The sequence below is a fragment of the Eulemur rufifrons genome, chromosome 16 (assembly GCF_041146395.1).
Source record: "Eulemur rufifrons isolate Redbay chromosome 16, OSU_ERuf_1, whole genome shotgun sequence".
Classification (NCBI taxonomy): Eukaryota; Metazoa; Chordata; class Mammalia; order Primates; family Lemuridae; genus Eulemur; species Eulemur rufifrons.
Window position 1 is genome coordinate 822,372 of NC_090998.1, and position 19,136 is coordinate 841,507.

At 36.3% G+C, this 19,136-nt stretch overlaps 1 protein-coding gene across 3 annotated transcripts in view; it reads left to right on the forward strand.

Moving 5' to 3' along the window:
• WNK1 (WNK lysine deficient protein kinase 1) overlaps positions 1 to 19,136 on the forward strand; it is a 158,781-nt gene that overhangs the window by 104,358 nt on the left and 35,287 nt on the right. For 2 of the 3 annotated variants that reach the window (XM_069491046.1, XM_069491047.1), the window contains exons 5-9: positions 252 to 340; positions 2,170 to 2,389; positions 3,531 to 3,864; positions 4,985 to 5,172; positions 13,506 to 13,589. In XM_069491046.1, the coding sequence (XP_069347147.1) occupies positions 252 to 340; positions 2,170 to 2,389; positions 3,531 to 3,864; positions 4,985 to 5,172; positions 13,506 to 13,589 (915 nt within the window). Of the gene's footprint in view, positions 1 to 251; positions 341 to 2,169; positions 2,390 to 3,530; positions 3,865 to 4,984; positions 5,173 to 9,945; positions 11,185 to 13,505; positions 13,590 to 19,136 lie in introns of all 3 variants that reach the window. The other variant, XM_069491045.1, reaches the window with a different exon arrangement.

Sequence of the window (19,136 nt, forward strand, 5' to 3'; positions counted from 1 at the left end):
TTTTTCCATTGCCACATATGGAAGTAAGTGACTACACTGTCAAATTGTTCCTTTTTTCCTCAAGAGGAGTTACATTGCCACTTTCCAACTCTGATCCTGCATGGATCAGCTCCTGCAGGCAAATAAAAAAAAAAAAAAAAAGCCAGGATAGTAAGAAGGCAACCTATAAGGACCTTAATTGGAAATTTAAAAAACAAAGTTCAATGGCCCTGCTTTCATTAATGTGTTTCTGGTTTTTTTATGGTTTTCAGGGGGTGAAGCCAGCGAGTTTTGACAAAGTAGCAATTCCTGAAGTGAAGGAAATTATTGAAGGATGCATACGGCAAAACAAGGATGAAAGGTAAGTTGCCTCTTTTGACCCTTATGATGCTTGAACAAAAATCTACAGCATAATGTGCTCTGAGTACAACACTCAATCTAAGGTATATTTAATACTTATGGTTAATTTCTTCTCTGTTTCTGCCATGTAACATTTTTAACAGCAAGGTTCTGTCCATTGAGGTTATTCAGATCAGATATACTAGAATACTATAAAAATGGGGTTTTATAGAGTTTTAAGTGAACCAGAACCACCATAAAGGATAGCTACCACATTCCATGAGAACTACTTACATCAGCATGATTTATAAAACTCAAAAGAGTTTGGTCTCTAGCACAGCAAATCTGTTCCTCAGTCCTTTACCCATTGAATTCTAAAAGGTGAAATAAAATCTTTGCTTTTGAAAATGAACTGTGCAGGTCTTGATTTGCTGTCATTATGCCAGAATTCAGGAAGAGCAAAACATCAAAATTCCTTTGAGTAAAGAGAGAAGACTTCACCTAAGGCTTAGGAGGAGATTTAGCTGAGTCATTTGTACTAACAGAGGACTTTGCTCAGGAGTGGCAAGTATCTGATCTGCCGTATAACTGATTCATCACCCTTTAGGCATGGCAAGGGTCCAGTGTCTGTTTTTGAAAAATAATCTAACTTTAGTGCCCCCCCGCCCACCATACCCTCCAAAAAAAAGAAAAAGACCAGCTGGTACAAATATAAATTGTAAATTGAGCATAATCTACAGCCTGAAGATGAGAGCAATCAGGTATATCAACCAAATTAAAGAATTCCATATCTCTACTTCTCCAATCTCATTCTTTTCGTGGCTTTGTTATTTGGAAGAGCTTAACATCATGGTCTTTAAGGCTTTTTAGTAGAAGTTTAGCTTGAGTTTCTGTTTTTATATACACTGAGTTCTTAATCTCTTTTAAGAACTTTTTTCCCCGATAAACAAAGGAACATTTGTTTTGAGTCTTAGAACACATTACACTGTTTCTTTTCTGGATGGAACAATTTACTAGATTACTGGTATTTTGAAACCATTTTATCTACAAAAGATTGTTTTGCAGTCAGCCTTCTGCTTGCCTAGTACACAAATTGTTGAACAAGGAACTGAGAGAATTTATTGGGGATAAATAAAGGTTGCTATGGTAGAAGGCACCTAACTAGAAATCAGAAGATACATCTTCCAGTTTTGATTCCACCATTTACAACTTTTAACTATTAGCAAGATTCTCAACCTCTCTGAGCCTCCATTTCCTAATAATCAGGAAATGGTATCTCATTCAATGTTGGTCAAGGATCAGACAAGATCTTATATCTGAGGATATTTTTGTTACTTATAAAATTCTATGTGAATGATTTCATGGTAATTTGAAGCTTTGATGTTCTATGCATACTAGTACACTATTTGTCAACAAGATTAAATCATTGAATTTAAAAATTATTACTATCAGCTCTTATTCATAACTGAGATTGTTATGTTCTATAACACGGAGTAAAACTCTGTAATTACCACTTAAATGGAGTAATAATGAGGTAGAGGCCAGCCGCAGTGGCTCACGCCTGTAATCCTAGCACCCTGGGAGGCTGAGGTGGGTGGATTGCTTGAGCTCAGGAGTTTAAGACCAGCCTGAGCAAGAGTGAGACCCTGTTTCTTTAAAAAAAAACAGGGTCTAAAATAATAATAATAAAAAATGAAAAATGAAAAAATGAGTTAGAAACTTTCCCTTGTTTTTCTTTTCACATTTATTTTTTCTTCTTAGGAATAACAATAATCAACCACATCTGAAAATTATCTTTTCAAACTAATAGTGTGTTAATTTTGTTCCTTTTCTTTTCCTTCTCTTTGGAAGATATTCCATCAAAGACCTTTTGAACCATGCCTTCTTCCAGGAGGAAACAGGGGTACGGGTAGAATTAGCAGAAGAAGATGATGGAGAAAAGATAGCCATTAAATTATGGCTACGTATTGAAGATATTAAGAAATTAAAGGGAAAATACAAAGACAATGAAGCCATTGAGTTTTCCTTTGACTTGGAGAGAGATGTCCCAGAAGATGTTGCTCAAGAAATGGTAAATTGACACTAATCAGCCATTTTAAAATTTATGTAGATTTATATTCGTTAATACTATTGAGCAAAAATATGAAGTGGTATGTGTGGCATATTCCATTGGCATAGAATTGTGTTGGCCCCAGCTACCCTTTGAATAGTAGGATTTTCCTGTGATTTTTGTTTAACTCCTTTCTTTGTACTTTTTTATGTTGTTTTTATAATGGGCGTTGGATTTTGTAGTCATTTTTAAAGTTATTTTTATTTGAGAAAAGATACATAGATATAGGAATGGATGGATGAGGATAGGTAGAACTAGACTACATTCTGAAGTCATTTTGAAGGTCTGTAAGGACTCCCAATTTGTATAAGCTTCTTCAGGTAGTTTGACAACTTAAGCTTCTAAATAGTGATTTATTAGCCTTTGATTAGTTATCTGGTTAAACCCTATAAATAGACTTAGGATCATAAATTATTTTTACTTCGAAGAGATTTTTCAAGATCAGTTATTAGTAGGTAGGCTTTGATGTATCATTATTGTATGTCTGAAAGATCACTTTTCCAAAAGGAAACCCTTCACCAATTTTAGACTTGCCACAGTGCCTAAAATAGCTAATTATTATGCAGAGATGTTCACAGAATGTCTCTACCAGGATTTCTAAGAACCATTCAAAAGTAGTAGTTGCTTCTGAGAAGAAGTCAGGCATGAAAGAATTAACTTATTTTTAATTTAATTTTTTATATTGTTTCAGGGATTTGGTTTTGGTTTTTTTTTTTATGGGGTGGGGGAAGTTGTTTAACCTTTGCCTAGTGAAAGGAAGTAAAAGCAGCACAAGTCAATGATGGTGGTTGCGTGTGAGAGGGAAATAGAGTGAATAGAACAGAATAGAATAGAATACCTTACTTGGTTTAGGAACTGTGGTTTTAGGTGCTCCACTGTTGTGTTTGTTGTAAGGAATAACGGTATACCCACCCTCCCAGTTTCTAAAAGATGGTGAGAAAATGCATAATGCAGACCAGTAAGTTTACAGTTTGGTTAAAACCAGTCCTGAGATAGTTCTTTCTTCCTCCTCTTCTCTGCTTTTTTACATTGCCTTTTTGTATTTTGGGGTTGTTTTCTTTCAATATACTATAGCTTCCTAATATACCCTTTTATCCTGTAGGTAGAGTCTGGGTATGTCTGTGAAGGTGATCACAAGACCATGGCTAAAGCTATCAAAGACAGAGTATCATTAATTAAGAGGAAACGAGAGCAGCGGCAGTTGGTACGAGAGGAACAAGAAAAAAGAAAGCAGGAAGAGAGCAATCTCAAACAGCAGGTAGAACAACAATCCAGTGCATCCCAGATAGGAGTCAGGCAGCTCCCTTCTGCTGGTACCGGTGTACCTGCTGCTTCCACCACTTCAGCTTCAGTTTCTACACAAGTAGAACCTGAAGAACCTGAGGCAGATCAGCATCAACAATTGCAGTACCCGCAACCTACTCTGTCTGTGTTATGTAAGTATTTGGGGAGGTGGAAAAATATGCTAATGATGCTCCTAATTGACTTCTTATCTTGTTTATCATTTTGCACTGGCCTTTTGATTTTGAATTATGAATCAAATGTATAATGAAAAACTTGAAATGGTTGTCATCTAGCTTCTCTTTAATCCTATGTTCAAGAGTAATAGCACAGAACAGTGGGGCAGTGAGGAAATGTGATTAGAATATAAAATAATTTTATAGGTTGACTCCAACATCTTGGAAGTTCTAATTTATAGGTTTCTACTTTGCACAGTTCCTTAAAATAGAATTATAATGAAAAATGAACAAGTTAGCTACTTAAAATCGAACCCATTAATCTGGTCGAGCTCTTTCAGCAAAGTCGAATAGTGTACAGACCAAAAACTAATGAGAACACTAGTTATTGATTCTATTATATGCTTAATATGAGAACCCCCTTATCTCCATAGTTAAGACTTTGAGGCAGGGCGCAGTGGCTCACGCCTGTAATCCTAGCACTCTGGGAGGCCGAGGCAGGTGGATCATTTGAGCTCAGGAGTTCAAGACCAGCCTGCGCAAGAGCGAGACCCCGTCTCTACTAAAAATAGAAAGAAATTATATGGACAACTAAAAATATATACAGAAAAAATTAGCTGGGCATGGTGGCACATGCCTGTAGTCCTAGCTACTCGGGTGGCTGAGGCAGGAGGATTGCTTGAGCCCAGGAGTTTGAGGTTGCTGTGAGCTGGGCTGACGCCATGGCACTCTAGCCTGGGCAATAGAGTGAGACCCTGTCTCAAAAAAAAAAGACTTTGAAAGCTGTGCTTAAGGCTTACTTAACAATATTCCATTTTATTTCCATTACTCTTTAGGTGATAAGATTCTGTGATAGAGAATTTTTGAAAAGATATTAAAACTTTTTTCCATATGGATTTCTCATTTAAATACAGAAATCTACTTAATGTGACTACAGTTCATTTTTTATTTAGTTCAGGTCTGTGCAAAGAAATAGCTAAGTTACCCCAATGTGATGAGCCTAAAATGTGATGGGAAAATGTGAACTTCCTTTTTGTGATTTGTCTTTTCTGTTTTTTTTTTGTTTGTTTGTTTGTTTTGTGATTAATTTCTCCTTCAGCTGATGGGACGGTTGACAGTGGTCAGGGATCTTCTGTCTTCACAGAATCTCGAGTGAGCAGCCAACAGACAGTTTCATATGGTTCCCAACATGAGCAGGCACATTCTACTGGCACAATCCCAGGGCATACAGCTTCTATTGTTCAAGCACAATCTCAGCCCCATGGGGTATATCCATCCTCGAGTGTGGTAAGTAAATGTGTAAGAGAATGTAATGCTATAATGAGAGCCAAAAGATAACCTGCTAAATTCAGATTCTTTCTACTATCCAAGTAGAAAATATAAATGGTATATTTCTAAAGGAAATAGGTTTATTATAGAATATAATTGGAGTAGTTCAGGCAGAGTAGGGTATACACATTAATGTGTGAGAATTAACTGCCTACATGAAGCAACTATATACAAGATTTAGACTAGCCTGTATTTGACTAAAGGTAATGCTCTCTTTAGCACTTAAGAGTTGAAGCTATTGAAATCAGCATAAACTGGACATACAAATAATTTGGGGGTGGGGCAAGGAGAGTTCTTCAAAAGCTTAATTATTAAAATAATTACTAAGTATTTTCTGTAAGATTTGTTATTGTATAAAACACAGGTAAGACCTTCAAACCATTATAGAATGCTGCATGTGAGTACTCTAGAGCGAAGGAATCCTTTATTTGTATGACTGTTTAATTTAGCGCTTGTGTTTAATCATCAGTTGCTGTATGTGTTTCTGCCTTTAAAGTCTGCGTTGGACACAAGTTCCTTCCCCAGTATATGTTCATTTGCTTTTTCCCTTTATTTGGTATCTGTTTTATTACTGATTTATTTTCAGAATCAACTTATGGAGATTTTTTTCCTGAAATATTTTATTCACGTGTATATGTACACACACACACACACACACACACACACACGTCATTGCATTATTCAATGTTTTACATGAGCCACTCTTCTTATATAGAGAATGTTAAAGTAGATCATCACATAATACCCCAATTTCTTTTGTTGGCTCTTTGAAGTTTTGATAGGAAAATAAAATACATCATCTGCCTTAGAAAGGAATTAGAGAGTAACTGTTCACTGTGTAGCACTTATATTTAGTGAGATCTTAAGCAGACAGATTTTCCCCTCCTTCTCAGAAAGCTTGTAGTCTGAACTTTGTGGAATTCTTGCTCTTCATTTGGTGAAAATCTTTCCCTATTTAGAAAATGCTTCTGCTTGCTCTGATCCTTTATCCTACAGCTTGGAATAAAAGATGTTCATTTGTTCCAGAACCCCTTGATAAGTCTTGCTTGGGCTAGGTCTCAAGATGAATGTCCACAGTAACACAAGAAAAACTTCTAATGTACTCATTTGTAACCATCTACTTTCTAACCGTTAAAATAATTAGGGTAGAAGAACTTTATAAGGACAGCATAGAAGATATAATTCTATCTTCTGACAAATATTACTTATTAGCATTTCTTATAAGTTGCTACCTTTATTTTAATTGATTTTTTCCTTGATTGTCATAACTAGATTTTTTAAAAACTATTTTTAGTTTCTTGGTATCATTCATTCCAGGGTTATGAATGTTGGGTATCTGTTTTAGAAAAGGAAATGGAATGATTATTATGAAAATATTAAATATTTGAGCCATTAATACAGCTATTTACTGATGTACTAAAAGCAGACTATTTCTTGCCTTTTAATGACAATATTCTATGGAGGTCTGAAAAATTATTAAATATTGAGGATTTTTAAAAATTTTATAATTCTGTTCCTGTTTCATTCCAGAACTTACCGTGGCTTATAATAATATACAAATTATAAGTGAAATTTTAAAAATTAGAATAAAAGAAAAACAAGGCTGGAGAAAAATGGAATGAGGGATGAAACTAAATAACTATGTGATGATACCTATATACTTGCTACTTGGTAGGCCACACATTTGGCTCAAAGCATTCTAGGCAGCCAGTTTTGGAAAATAAAATGTAATTAGTTACATAGTTCACAATATCTAAATAAGAATAAACTTGGTCCAGACAACCTTACAGTTTTAGACATACTGCTTTATTAGCGGTGTTAAACTCTTTCTGTTAAGGTTCTTCAAACTTTGTAAACCTAAGTAGAATCTCTGATATGTCTGAAAAATTTTTGAAGTTACTCTTTAGAGAATCAAACTGAAGATATTTTTCCATTGACTCTATAAGGACAAAATGTTTCCTATATTCAGTTGTGAATTTCTTCTAGAAAGTTAAACTTTTTCCTAGTAAATAATGACTTTTTATCTCTGTAAATGAAGATCAGCAAGTATAAGAAATAAAATACTATGAGCCAACAACTTCTTTAGTCTGATGCCTTCTAAAATAGAAATGAGAATCATTTTCTGAGGTTTCCAGAGCTCCTGCAAAATAATTCAATAGTAAAATCTTCTACATCTTATAATGTGCTTTAAACTAATAGAATTCATTCTTGTTTAATCTTTATGTTTTCCAAAACTACAAGGCAATATTCATTGTTTTCCCTGTCTGCTCCCTTCAGTCAGTTTGTCATTCTTACACATACACTCATAACAGTTGGCGTTATTTCTGAATATTTAGGATGATAATTGATTATTATTATAAAAAACCTGCACTTGACCAACAAAATAAAGAGGGTAGTTTTGATCTGCCGGGTGTCCTTTGGGGAGTTATATCTCTCCTTAATAAAAAAATTAACTGTGGAATTGGGGGAGAATGGAACATTTCTTTATACAACTGTGCCCTGTTATCACTGTACATTTGGTTGTTTTGTTTTCAAAGTACTATGTTTTTCATGTGTGTGTTTGTTTTTTGTTTAGCCTCATCGTGGCCGTAGCATGTTGGTTTGTGTTCCCCATCTTTCTGCCGTTCCCTCTCTGTCCCGCATCTCACCCAGTGCTCCTTCCACCCCACCACCAGTGCTGTATGCACCTCTTTCTCCTTCCCTCTTTCGGACTGCCCCTGAGGAAAGTTTTGCCGAAAAGCTTTCTAAAGCATTGGAGAGTGTCCTGCCTATGCACTCTGCCTCTCAACGCAAGCACCGACGCTCCAGCCTGCCTTCCCTCTTTGTCAGTACTGTATGTAACTATAAACTTTCTGACAAATGAAAAATTTTTACCAATGAATACATCCAGGCATAAAGAATTTTAATAAAAATTGAATAAAGAACAGGACTGAACTTGCTTTTAGGATACCTTTATTCCAACAGGAAACTTTGTAATAAGGCTTTAAAGGGGAATAAAAAGCAAGGAAATAAGTAATGAGAGAGAATGCTTATGATGTCCTTGGCACATATCATGTGCCCAATAAAATTTAGCTTTTATTATATCTTCCTATCCCCCACTGACATAAAATCCTTGCATTTTCATATCCTACTTTAAAAATGTGTATTTAATTTTAATCTCATTGTTGCCCTAACTAAAAGCAAATTTTTCTGTCTCATACTCCTGTTAAAAAAGAAGAAGAAAAAAAAGCAAATTTTTATCAAACATTACCCAAATAATGTTTTTTCCCCACTTTATTCTAAGGGGACACTAAATGAAGCTGAATGAGCCCATTTCTTACCATAGTCAGCAAAGAACAATCGAGGAGTAGTAACAGTTGGTTTTAATTCAATCATTTGTGTGGAGTGGTGTGTCAGCATACCACAAGGCTAGTTAATGTTCCCTCATGGAAGTATGTTTTTTTTAGGTTGAATAGGGTGGAGCCTTGGCTCTAATGAATGCTTTAGATGCATACATAGTATGTATGACTTTGTTTGGCTCCACTAATGTCCATAAAAGATCTGTGTTTTAAAATTGTTTCAAGCACTGTGGGACCTTGCTGCTGCTTTTCCAGTTAAACAAAATATAGTTAAGTTTCTGAACTAGTAAACCCAGAATTTTCAGATTTTTACTTAGGAGAATGATTAACTGTGCAGTGTTTTATGGCTTTGGGACACACCATTAGTAAACAACAGTAAAGTGAGCATTCTGATTCAAAATAGAAATCCTCTTTTAGTTACTATGAAGAGGTGAGCCACATTGCTAACTTGATAGGGGTCATCCTTATTGAAAGAATGAAGCTGATCTCTTTTAAAAGGAAGTACATGATAGTGAAGTATTATATTGTGTATTGTTTGCATTTGGCAAGCTAGGTTTCTAAATTTAGAGTCTTAAAACTAGAACTGCTTTTGTTAGCAAAAAATGCTGTTAAATCAAGTTGGCTATCATTTCTGTTGTCCCTTTCACCTGGTTTGAACACCAGATATCAGGATCAGAGAATTCATGGTTATTCAACACTTATCTAGAATCAGAAAAGTGGACATTTGGTGATTTGTCATCTGTAACATGTTTCACATAGTAAAACTATTAATTGCATCTAGTTTGAGATAAACAGGGGAAAGACATTACTGTCACTAGTCAAGTTGTATGCCTTTTACTGTCCACAAAAAAACTCTTCTAATTTCTAGTCAGAAGGCATCCTATTATTTGATAAGAAAATAACACTGGAGTCTCTAACACAGCACAGGATAATAAGAATATAGAATATAGAAAGGTTTAGTACAATAGCTTAAATTAAAACATACTTACATTATAGAAATAGTTGGGCTTTTTATTGCCTTCTTTTACTCTTCCTTTAATTCTTTTTCCATTGATGTAATTTACATTACTTCTTAAAAGTGAACATATTAATTATGGGTAAAAACAAAATAATCACTGAGAAAGTTTAATTCTTCCATTTCCTTTGAGAGAGGAATGTTGTGGGAAAGCAGCTCTTATCCAATGCAAAGAGTCCCACAGGTTGTTTTTATTGGCCCTGGATGTATTTAATGGATTTTTACTATGCACATAATTTCCAAAAGCATTATTTCTTTATAGATTATAAATTTGGTGTAACCATTTCATAGAGTTACACAAAGCTACCCAGTTGTGCATGTCTGATGTAATTTCACATATGAATGTATGAATTACTTGTCTTATTCATGTTAATACAGCCTCAGTCCATGGCGCATCCGTTTGGGGGGACGCCAACATACCCAGAATCACAGATATTTTTCCCAACTATTCATGAACGTCCAGTTTCTTTTTCACCACCTCCCACCTGTCCACCGAAAGTAGCCATTTCCCAGCGGCGTAAGAGCACCTCCTTCCTGGAAGCCCAAACTCACCACTTCCAACCCCTGCTGAGGACTGTTGGCCAAAATCTTCTTCCACCTGGTGGCAGCCCAACAAACTGGACACCAGAGGCTGTAGTTATGTTGGGTACTACAGCCAGTAGAGTAACTACAGAGCCATGTGAGATTCAGGTCCATCCTATGTTTGAAACAACTCAAGTTTACAGTGACTGTAGACCTGGACTAATACTTCCAGAAGAAGCTCACTATTTTATTCCTCAGGAAGCAGTGTATCTAGCTGGGGTACATTACCAGGCCCAAGTGGCAGACCAGTATGAGGGCATTTCATACAACTCACAAGTACCGTCAAGTCCTATGAAACAGATACCTGAACAGAAGCCAGTACAAGGAGGCCCTGCCTCAAGTTCTGTCTTTGAATTGCCATCTGGACAGGCTTTTCTGGTAGGACACATTCAGAATTTAAGATTAGATCCTGGATTGAGTCCAGGATCTCCCCTCTCTAGTATTTCTGCACCTATCAGTATAGATGCTGCACGTTTGAAATTTCACCCTGTCTTTGTTCCTCATTCTGCACCCGCTGTGTTAACTCATAGCAATGAGAGCAGAAGCAGTTCTGTATTTGAATTTCATGTTCACACACCAAGCTCCTCTTCAGGAGAAGGAGGTGGAATTTTACCTCAACGTGCTTACCGAAATCGACAGGTTGCAGTGGACTTGAATCTGGAAGAACCGCCGCCTCAAACAGTTGGATTACATGGCCACCTGCAGCCTGTGACTGAAGAACAGCATAATTACCATGCCCCAGAATTGACCGTTTCTGTGGTAGAGCCTTTCGGACAGAACTGGCCAATAGGAAGCCCAGAATATTCCAGTGATTCCTCACAAATCACTTCTTCAGACCCCAGTGATTTTCAGTCACCTCCCCCTACAGGGGGAGCAGCTGCATCTCTTGGCTCTGACGTCTCATTACCCTTTATCCGTCTGCCTCAGACAGTGTTACAAGAATCCCCACTTTTCTTCTGTTTTCCCCAAGGAACCACATCTCAGCAGGTCTTAACTGCCTCATTTTCTTCAGGAGGATCTGCACTCCAACCACAGGTTATAGGAAAACTTCAACAATTCTTTTAAACTACCCTTCTATGAACTGTTACATTTAAATTTTCTCTCCCTCATTTCTCTGAATCATGGATTTATGAGGAATATTGTTTAATCTTATCAGTACAATTTCCCCATCTTTGGGGGAATTATAAACTACTTGTATTTAAAAACAAAACATGAGAAGTTCTACCTGATTTTACCTATTCTATGTGTAAACCCTTGGAAAAGAGAACACAAAATCTAGAATATTAGTCACTCATCAAAACCAGTGACTTCTGGCCGGGTGTGGTGGCTCACACCTGTAATCCCAGCACTTTGGGAGGCTGAGGCGGGAGGATCGCTTGAGGCCAGGAGTTCAAGACCAGCCTGGGCTACACAGCGAGACCTCGTCTGTACCAAAAAACAGAAATTTTTTAAAATGACTTCTATCCCTATGTATATTATAATATTTTCAACCAGTGCTGAAAATGTGAATGTCTGTAATGTAAGGTTGACTCAGCATTGAGTATTTAGGAATACTAAAGTCAAGTATTACTTTCTGCCTTTAAGCAAGTTTAAAAAAATGTGTAAGGGATAACTTTTTTTTTTCCATAAAATGAAAGGAATGGAAAATAGAAAATACTTTTTTGGAGTAGTATTAAGAATTCACAGAATTTTTATTAACGTGGAAAGGTCTAAAAAGACAAAAAGGAAACATCTTAGGAATTTGCCTTTAAGTGGCATGAATCAAACAAGTCAAAATTATATGTATTATATTTGCAAATAAAACGTTAATAAAATTAAGGACTAATTCTAATTTTTAGCAATTAACAGTGGGTGGTAGGCTTAGTTTTTTAGGAATTTATAATATATATTGCAAGCTAAGGGACATTAGACATCTCAGGCCTTGTTTTTTTCCACAACAAATTTAAATTTAGTTATTTTTGTGTATGAACACATACACCCACCCTCATGCAAATAAAGTAATGTATATAATAGAATTCAAAAAGTAGGGTCATTGTTGACTATTTCATATAATCTTTTAATACATTTTATCAAATGCATACATCTTATAAAATCTATATAAGAGACTATGCAATTATATATTCAGGGCCTCAGTTGGATGTTCTAAATATTCCACTCTTTTATAACTTACTATGTGTTCTTCTTTCTGCTTTCTTCCTATGTACTTCCCCCATCAGGGGAATAACCCTGAAATGTACATAAAGTATCAGTTATTTAAAGTAGTATGAAGAAGCAAAAAGATCAAGAAACTTGAAAAGACACTTCGTGGGCATGTAGTGTACGCACATCAATATTCAAGTTGTAGCCCCTACCATAAATAAATAATATATTACCAGCCATTCTTTTTTAAACTTTCCAAAGTAAGATTTCAAATACTAGGTAGTTAATTTACAGACATGCTGCAGAGGGAATGAATACTTACAGTGGTTGAGCTGCAGTGGAATGTGATATATCCCCGCAAGCTTCAATGAACCCCTTCTAAACTGAAATGGAACTACAAAGGTGGTAGCCTTTTCATTTCCTTAACCTACATATAGTCCTGAATGTATTTCTCACTTTCTCATTTATTTTCATTTAGACTTCTTGATAACTGGAACACGCTAGTCAGGGTTTCTCAAACTCAACACTATTGACATTTGGTGTTGGATAATTCTTTGTTGTTGTTGAGAGCTGTTCTGTGCATTGTAGAATAGTTAGCAACATCCTTGGTCTATACCTCCTAGATGCTAGTAGCAGCCATCTCCCTGAGTTGTGACAACCAGAAATGTCTCTACGTATTGCCAAATGCCCCCTGGGGCTGGCAAAATTGCCCTTGGATGACTGGCATTGCTCTAGGTACGTAGCAGTTGATGATAACAGATTTTTTATAATTTTTATAAACCCTGGCATTATAAAAAGTAGCAAAAATAGCCAAATTTGCATTATCAAATATCTTTTTTCTTTAATTGTTCAAATAAAATTTTCACATTGATGGTCTTACCACTTTTTTCCTGATTATTATATTTCCAATAACAATTTATTATGAATCTGACTGTTCTAGCCAGCTAAAATTATAGCCTGAGCAGCAATGGTAGGTTAGATTTTAACTATCAAGGGTTTTTACATGGGATGGGATCAGAAGATGTTCTGTGATAGGATCCTGCTATAAATTTTTCTTACAGAAGATGCCCCAGAGGCATATCCGGTATATAATCAAGCTAATGTTTCATTTTGATCAAGCAAACCCTCAGAAGCTTAAATATTTATTGCAAAAGCCTGACCTCTATACACTTATTTTAGGCCTTCTCTAATTTGTTGTGCTCACTTCTTTCCTTCAGGCACAGGGGCCGAGCCAGGGTCAGCCATCCTCAAGTAGCTTAACAGGGGTTTCATCTTCACAATCCATACAGCATCCTCAACAGGTGAGAGCAATATGTTGCTACATTGTTTAGCAATAGCCAAAACACTGTTGTACATCTTTTGTGAATTAGATTCCTGATATAAATGGCTTGCTGGGTTTTTTATAGGAAAATTAAAAAGCATAACATTTCTTGTGTTCAGTAACATTTTAGAAGATCTTATACTGCATGGGCACACAGTTTAGAAATTTAGAAAATTTTTTGTTTAATGTATTTTTGAACAATTTAATAGACATTAAAATTTAAAAGAATCATTGTTAATGATATGTTATAATCTACCTACTTTCTTAAACACATGATTTTACACATAATTTAACAGTACAAAGAATATCAATTTGTTCCCACTTGTTTATGATTTGTCCACATACGAGCATTTTGTCTTTACCTTCATTGTGCTTGTCTATAATAATCCTGTAGTCTTTTTAAATTCTAATCTGTGGGGTAGGGTATCAGATTTTATGCTAATAGGCATTGAATGAAAGCCTAAGCACAACAATTTCAGCAACTTTTTTTGAGACAGAATCTTGCTCTCGTCACCCAGGTTAGAGGCAGTGGTGTCATCATAGCTCACTGCAACCTCAAACTCCAGGGCTCAAACAATCTTTCTCCCTCAGCCTCCCAAGTAGCTGGGACTACAGACACACATGACCACACTTGACTAATTTTTTGTATTTTTTGTAGAGACGGGATCTCGCTTTTGCTCAGGCTGATCTGGAACTCCTGAGCTCAATCTCCTGAGCTCAAAGCAGTCCTCCCACCTCAGCCTCCCAAAGTGCTAGGATTACAGGCATAAGCTACTGCGCCCAGCCTCAGGGACTCTTTTTTAATAAAAGAAAAGCTATCAGATTTATTTAACATGTATATACAGGAACCCCCTGAAAATGAGGATTCCTTCAGCGACATATTTTACAAATTTTATTAACTTCTGATTTGAGAAGTTTGTTCCAGAAGGTTCAAGGAACTTAAGACGCTAGTTCAATTCCAATGTATTCAACAATGAAACTGGTAATTCTACAATTGCTGGTATTAGTTTATAGTAATTATTTGCATGGGAATAATGCTTTTTTGGCATAATTGAATATTTGTTAGCTATTCTAAGTAAAATTTATAGTCAGTGTATGTGTAATACAAACTTCCTAATGAACTATTTCATTGATAGTTCCTCAGGTATATTTTTCAACCACCAAATTATAAATTGGCTTCTGTTTGTATTGATTCTGAAACAAAGCTTTTAATTCTTAATTACAGATGGCCGTCTTCTAGTCCTGCATGTGGTCATGTAGTCATTTGATCGTAGTTTAAGATGAGAAGTTCCTCATACAAGATAAAAATCACTTTAAAGCATTTTGTACAGACAGAATTGATTAGTTCAGTTATGTGTACATTCACACGGTGATCAACATTTCCATTATGTAGAACTTAAGGGCTGGAAATTGTTATATACATTGTCTTGCTCCTGCCCTTTCTTCCAAACAAATGTTTGGATTTATGTATAATTATGGTTAAATTCAGGTAGTCACATTTTTGCCAACCTTAACAAATTGTATTTTATTCTATTAACAGTTCCTAATTAGAATACAAATTACAGGTCACATAAAATTGAAGACAGAAGTCCTGTTATGGGTACCAGTCTATTTTTTTTTTTTTTTAGCATATTTTGAGGGTATAAAAGTTTAGGTTACATATATTGCTCTTGCCCTGCCCTCATCAGAGCTTCAAGCGTGTCCATCCCCTAAGACGGTGCGCTTCGCACTCATTATGTATGTATATACCCATCCCCCCCACACATCTGCCCGACACCCGATTGATGTTATTCCTAAATGTGCTCTTAGGTGATGATCAGTGAAACCAATTTGATGGTGAGTACATGTGGTGCTTATTTTTCCATTCTTGGGATACTTCACTTAGTAGAATGGTTTCCAGCTCTATCCAGGAAAATAAAAGAGGTGCTATATCACCATTATTTCTTATAGCTGAGTAGTGCTCCATGGTATACATATACCACATTTTATTAATCCACTCATGTATTGATGGGCACTTGGGTTGTTTCCACATCTTTGCAATTGTGAATTGTACTGCTATAAACATTCGAGTGCAGATGTCTTTTTTATGGAATGTCTTTTGTTCTTTTGAGTAGATGCCCAGTAATGGGATTGCTGGATCAAATGGTAGGTCTCCTTGTATCTGTTTAAGGTATCTCCATTATGCTTTCCACAGAGGTTGCACTAGTTTGCAGTCCCACCAGCAGTATATGAGTGTTTCTATCTCTCCACATCCATGCCAACATTTATTGTTTTGGGACTTTTTGATAAAGGCCATTCTCACCGGAGATAAGTGATAACTCATTGTAGTTTCGATTTGCATTTCCCTGATGATTAGAGATGTTGAGCATTTTTTCATGTTTGTTGGCCATTTATTCTGTCTTCTTTTACTTTTCTTTTTTTTTTTTTTTTGGAGACAGAGTCTCACTCTGTTGCCCAGGCTAGAGTGAGTGCCGTGGCGTCAGCCTAGCTCACAGCAACCTCAAACTCCTGGGCTCAAGCGATCCTCCTGTCTCAGCCTCCCGAGTAGCTGGGACTACAGGCATGCACCACCATGCCCCGGCTAATTTTTTCTATATATATATATATTTTAGCTGTCCATATAATTTCTTTCTATTTTTAGTAGAGATGGGGTCTCGCTCTTGCTCAGGCTGGTCTCGAACTCCTGAGCTCAAACGATCCGCCCACCTCGGCCTCCCAGAGTGCTAGGATTACAGGCGTGAGCCACCGCGCCCGGCCTATTCTGTCTTCTTTTGAAAAATTTCTTTTCAAAATTTCTGTTCATGTCCTTTGCCCACTTTTTGATAGGGTTGTTTGATTTTTTTCTTGCTGATTTTCCTGAGTTCTAAATAGATTCTAGTTATCACCAGTCCTGTAATTTGCTTATCTTTGGACATAGACTAACAACAATAAATGGAGCAAATTTAGGTGTGTGCTCTGTTTTTCCTTTTCCAAAGGAATTTGTTAGGTATCTTATAATTGGACATATGTATGTACACTTACCACCAAATGAAGAAGTAGTGAAATGAGCCATTGAGTTCAGTAGTATATGAGGATTCAGGAGAGCAGTACCATAAATGTCAGATTAAAAGAATTAGTTAACTCTTCTGGGAAAAAGTATAGTTAAATAGTCCATCTACAGCACAAACAGAAATTAATTTCTGTTTCAGTGTTTTCATTTTACATTTTTATAGCAGATGTTGAGTAGAATCATAAAACTGAATCCTCAATTTATGTAAGAAGTGTATGCAGTCTAGAATATTTAACTTTTCCAAGGTCACCTGGACAATAAGGGAGCTACATAACCAGAATTCAAGATTCCCAGAATAAAGTTCTACAGGGACTTACGATTCTGCAAAGGTACCCCAGAAGCTACATTTGTTTGTTTTAGTTATTGAAATTCCACATTAAAAAGAAAGAAGGGTTTGAAACTTTCTGTGCTATATGGATAGAGTCAGTTATTATACATGATTTTTTTTCTTACACACAGTCAGGTCCCAAACCCACCTTAGGGAACCATATTTCTAGTTTTATTTTACAGTGAGGAAAGAAATGTACTATAGATCCAGCAATCCCACTACTGGGGATTTACCCAAAGGAAAAAAAGGCATTCTATAAAAAAGACATCTGCACTCGAATGTTTATGGCAACACAATTCACAATTGCAAAGATGTGGAAACAACCCAATTGCCCATCAATCCATGAGTGGATTAATAAAGTGTGGTATATATATACCATGGAGTACTGCTCAGCCATAAAAAACAGTGGCAAACTAACACCTTTTCTTATATTATTGGGGATGGAGCTGGAGCCCATTCTTCTAAGTGAAGTATCACAAGAATGGAAAAACAAACACCACATGTACTCACCATTAAATTGGTACTAATTGAACAGCACTTAAGTGCATATATGGAAGTAATATTCACTGGGGATTGAGCAGCTGGGATAGGGGCGGAGGGGATGGGTAAATTCACACTAGTTGATCAACACTTAAGTGCATATATGGAAGTAATATTCACTGGAGATTGGGCAGGTGGGATAGGGGCAGAGGGGATGGGTAAATTCACACCTAATGGGTGTGACGTGCACTGTCTGGGGGATGGGCAGGCTTGTAGCTTTGAGTTGGGCAGTACAAAGGCAGTTTATGTGACCAAAGCCTTTGTGCCCTCATAATATTCTGAAATTTAAAAAAAAAAAAAAGGAAATGTACTTTAGCTGAAATTTACTTTATTTATGGGATTCTGGAACATAGTAAATGAGAGATTGCTTTTTTCATGTTTTTATCAAGAGTTGTTTATTGTAATCTGGTGTATTTTTTATTTTTTTATTTTTTTATTTTTTTATTTTTTTTTGAGACAGAGTCTCACTCTGTTGCCCAGGCTAGAGTGAGTGCCGTGGCGTCAGCCTAGCTCACAGCAACCTCAAACTCCTGAGCTCAAGCGATCCTCCTGTCTCAGCCTCCCGAGTAGCTGGGACTACAGGCATGCACCACCATGCCCGGCTAATTTTTTCTATATATATATATATATATATATATTTTTTTTTTTTTTTTTAGCTGTCCATATAATTTCTTTCTATTTTTAGTAGAGATGGGGTCTCGCTCTTGCTCAGGCTGGTCTCGAACTCCTGAGCTCAAACGATCCGCCCACCTCGGCCTCCCAGAGTGCTAGGATTACAGGCGTGAGCCACCGCGCCCGGCCGTAATCTGGTGTATTTTAATGGGGTACCAAAAATAATTTCTCCTACAGGAAAACTTTGTGGCTATAAAGTTGTGAACTACCCTACTAACTTAATAATTTCTTCCGTAAAAGTACCTATAGAGTCTTGAGGTACAGACTGTATTCTTAGTTTTCTGTTCAGTTGAGCCTCATGAACATTTTTTATCAAGCACCCATGTCCACCACATACTACACAGTCAGTAAAGGCTATTTGAACTGATTTCATGAGGCATGTTTAGGCAAAGCATGATACCAGACTGTTATGATAAACCTTCCCTGCTTGGCTGATCATTAGTCAGTGAAGTTGTGCACAGTAGATCACCATGTACTTTTGGTATACCCAGAGCTGCCACTTTTCCCTAAATGCTCTAAGGTACAACTGGCATAGGTGCCTCTCAGTTATCTTAAACAAAAAGTGAGGGAATATATCCATAAAACTGCTCAGTTTTTTTTCCCTAATTGAGTTCAGATATTGAAGGTATACCAAAATGGTCAAGATATGACTACATTAAGGAATTTAAATAAAATAGTAAACACTTATAAATTCCTACAGAACAAATAAGGGTAATAGCTAACATTATGTATAATGTGCAAAGCACTTTATGTTTCCATTTAATCCTTATAAGACCTCTTTTAAGTATAGGAGCTAGCATTATTTCTGTTTTACTAATGGGAAAGCTGAGACGTGGAGAAGCTGAGTAATTTACTGAAACTTACAGCTTACAAGAGGTAGGAATAGAATTTAAATCCAAATATGGTGACTCCACAGCTCACCATTTACCTACTACCCA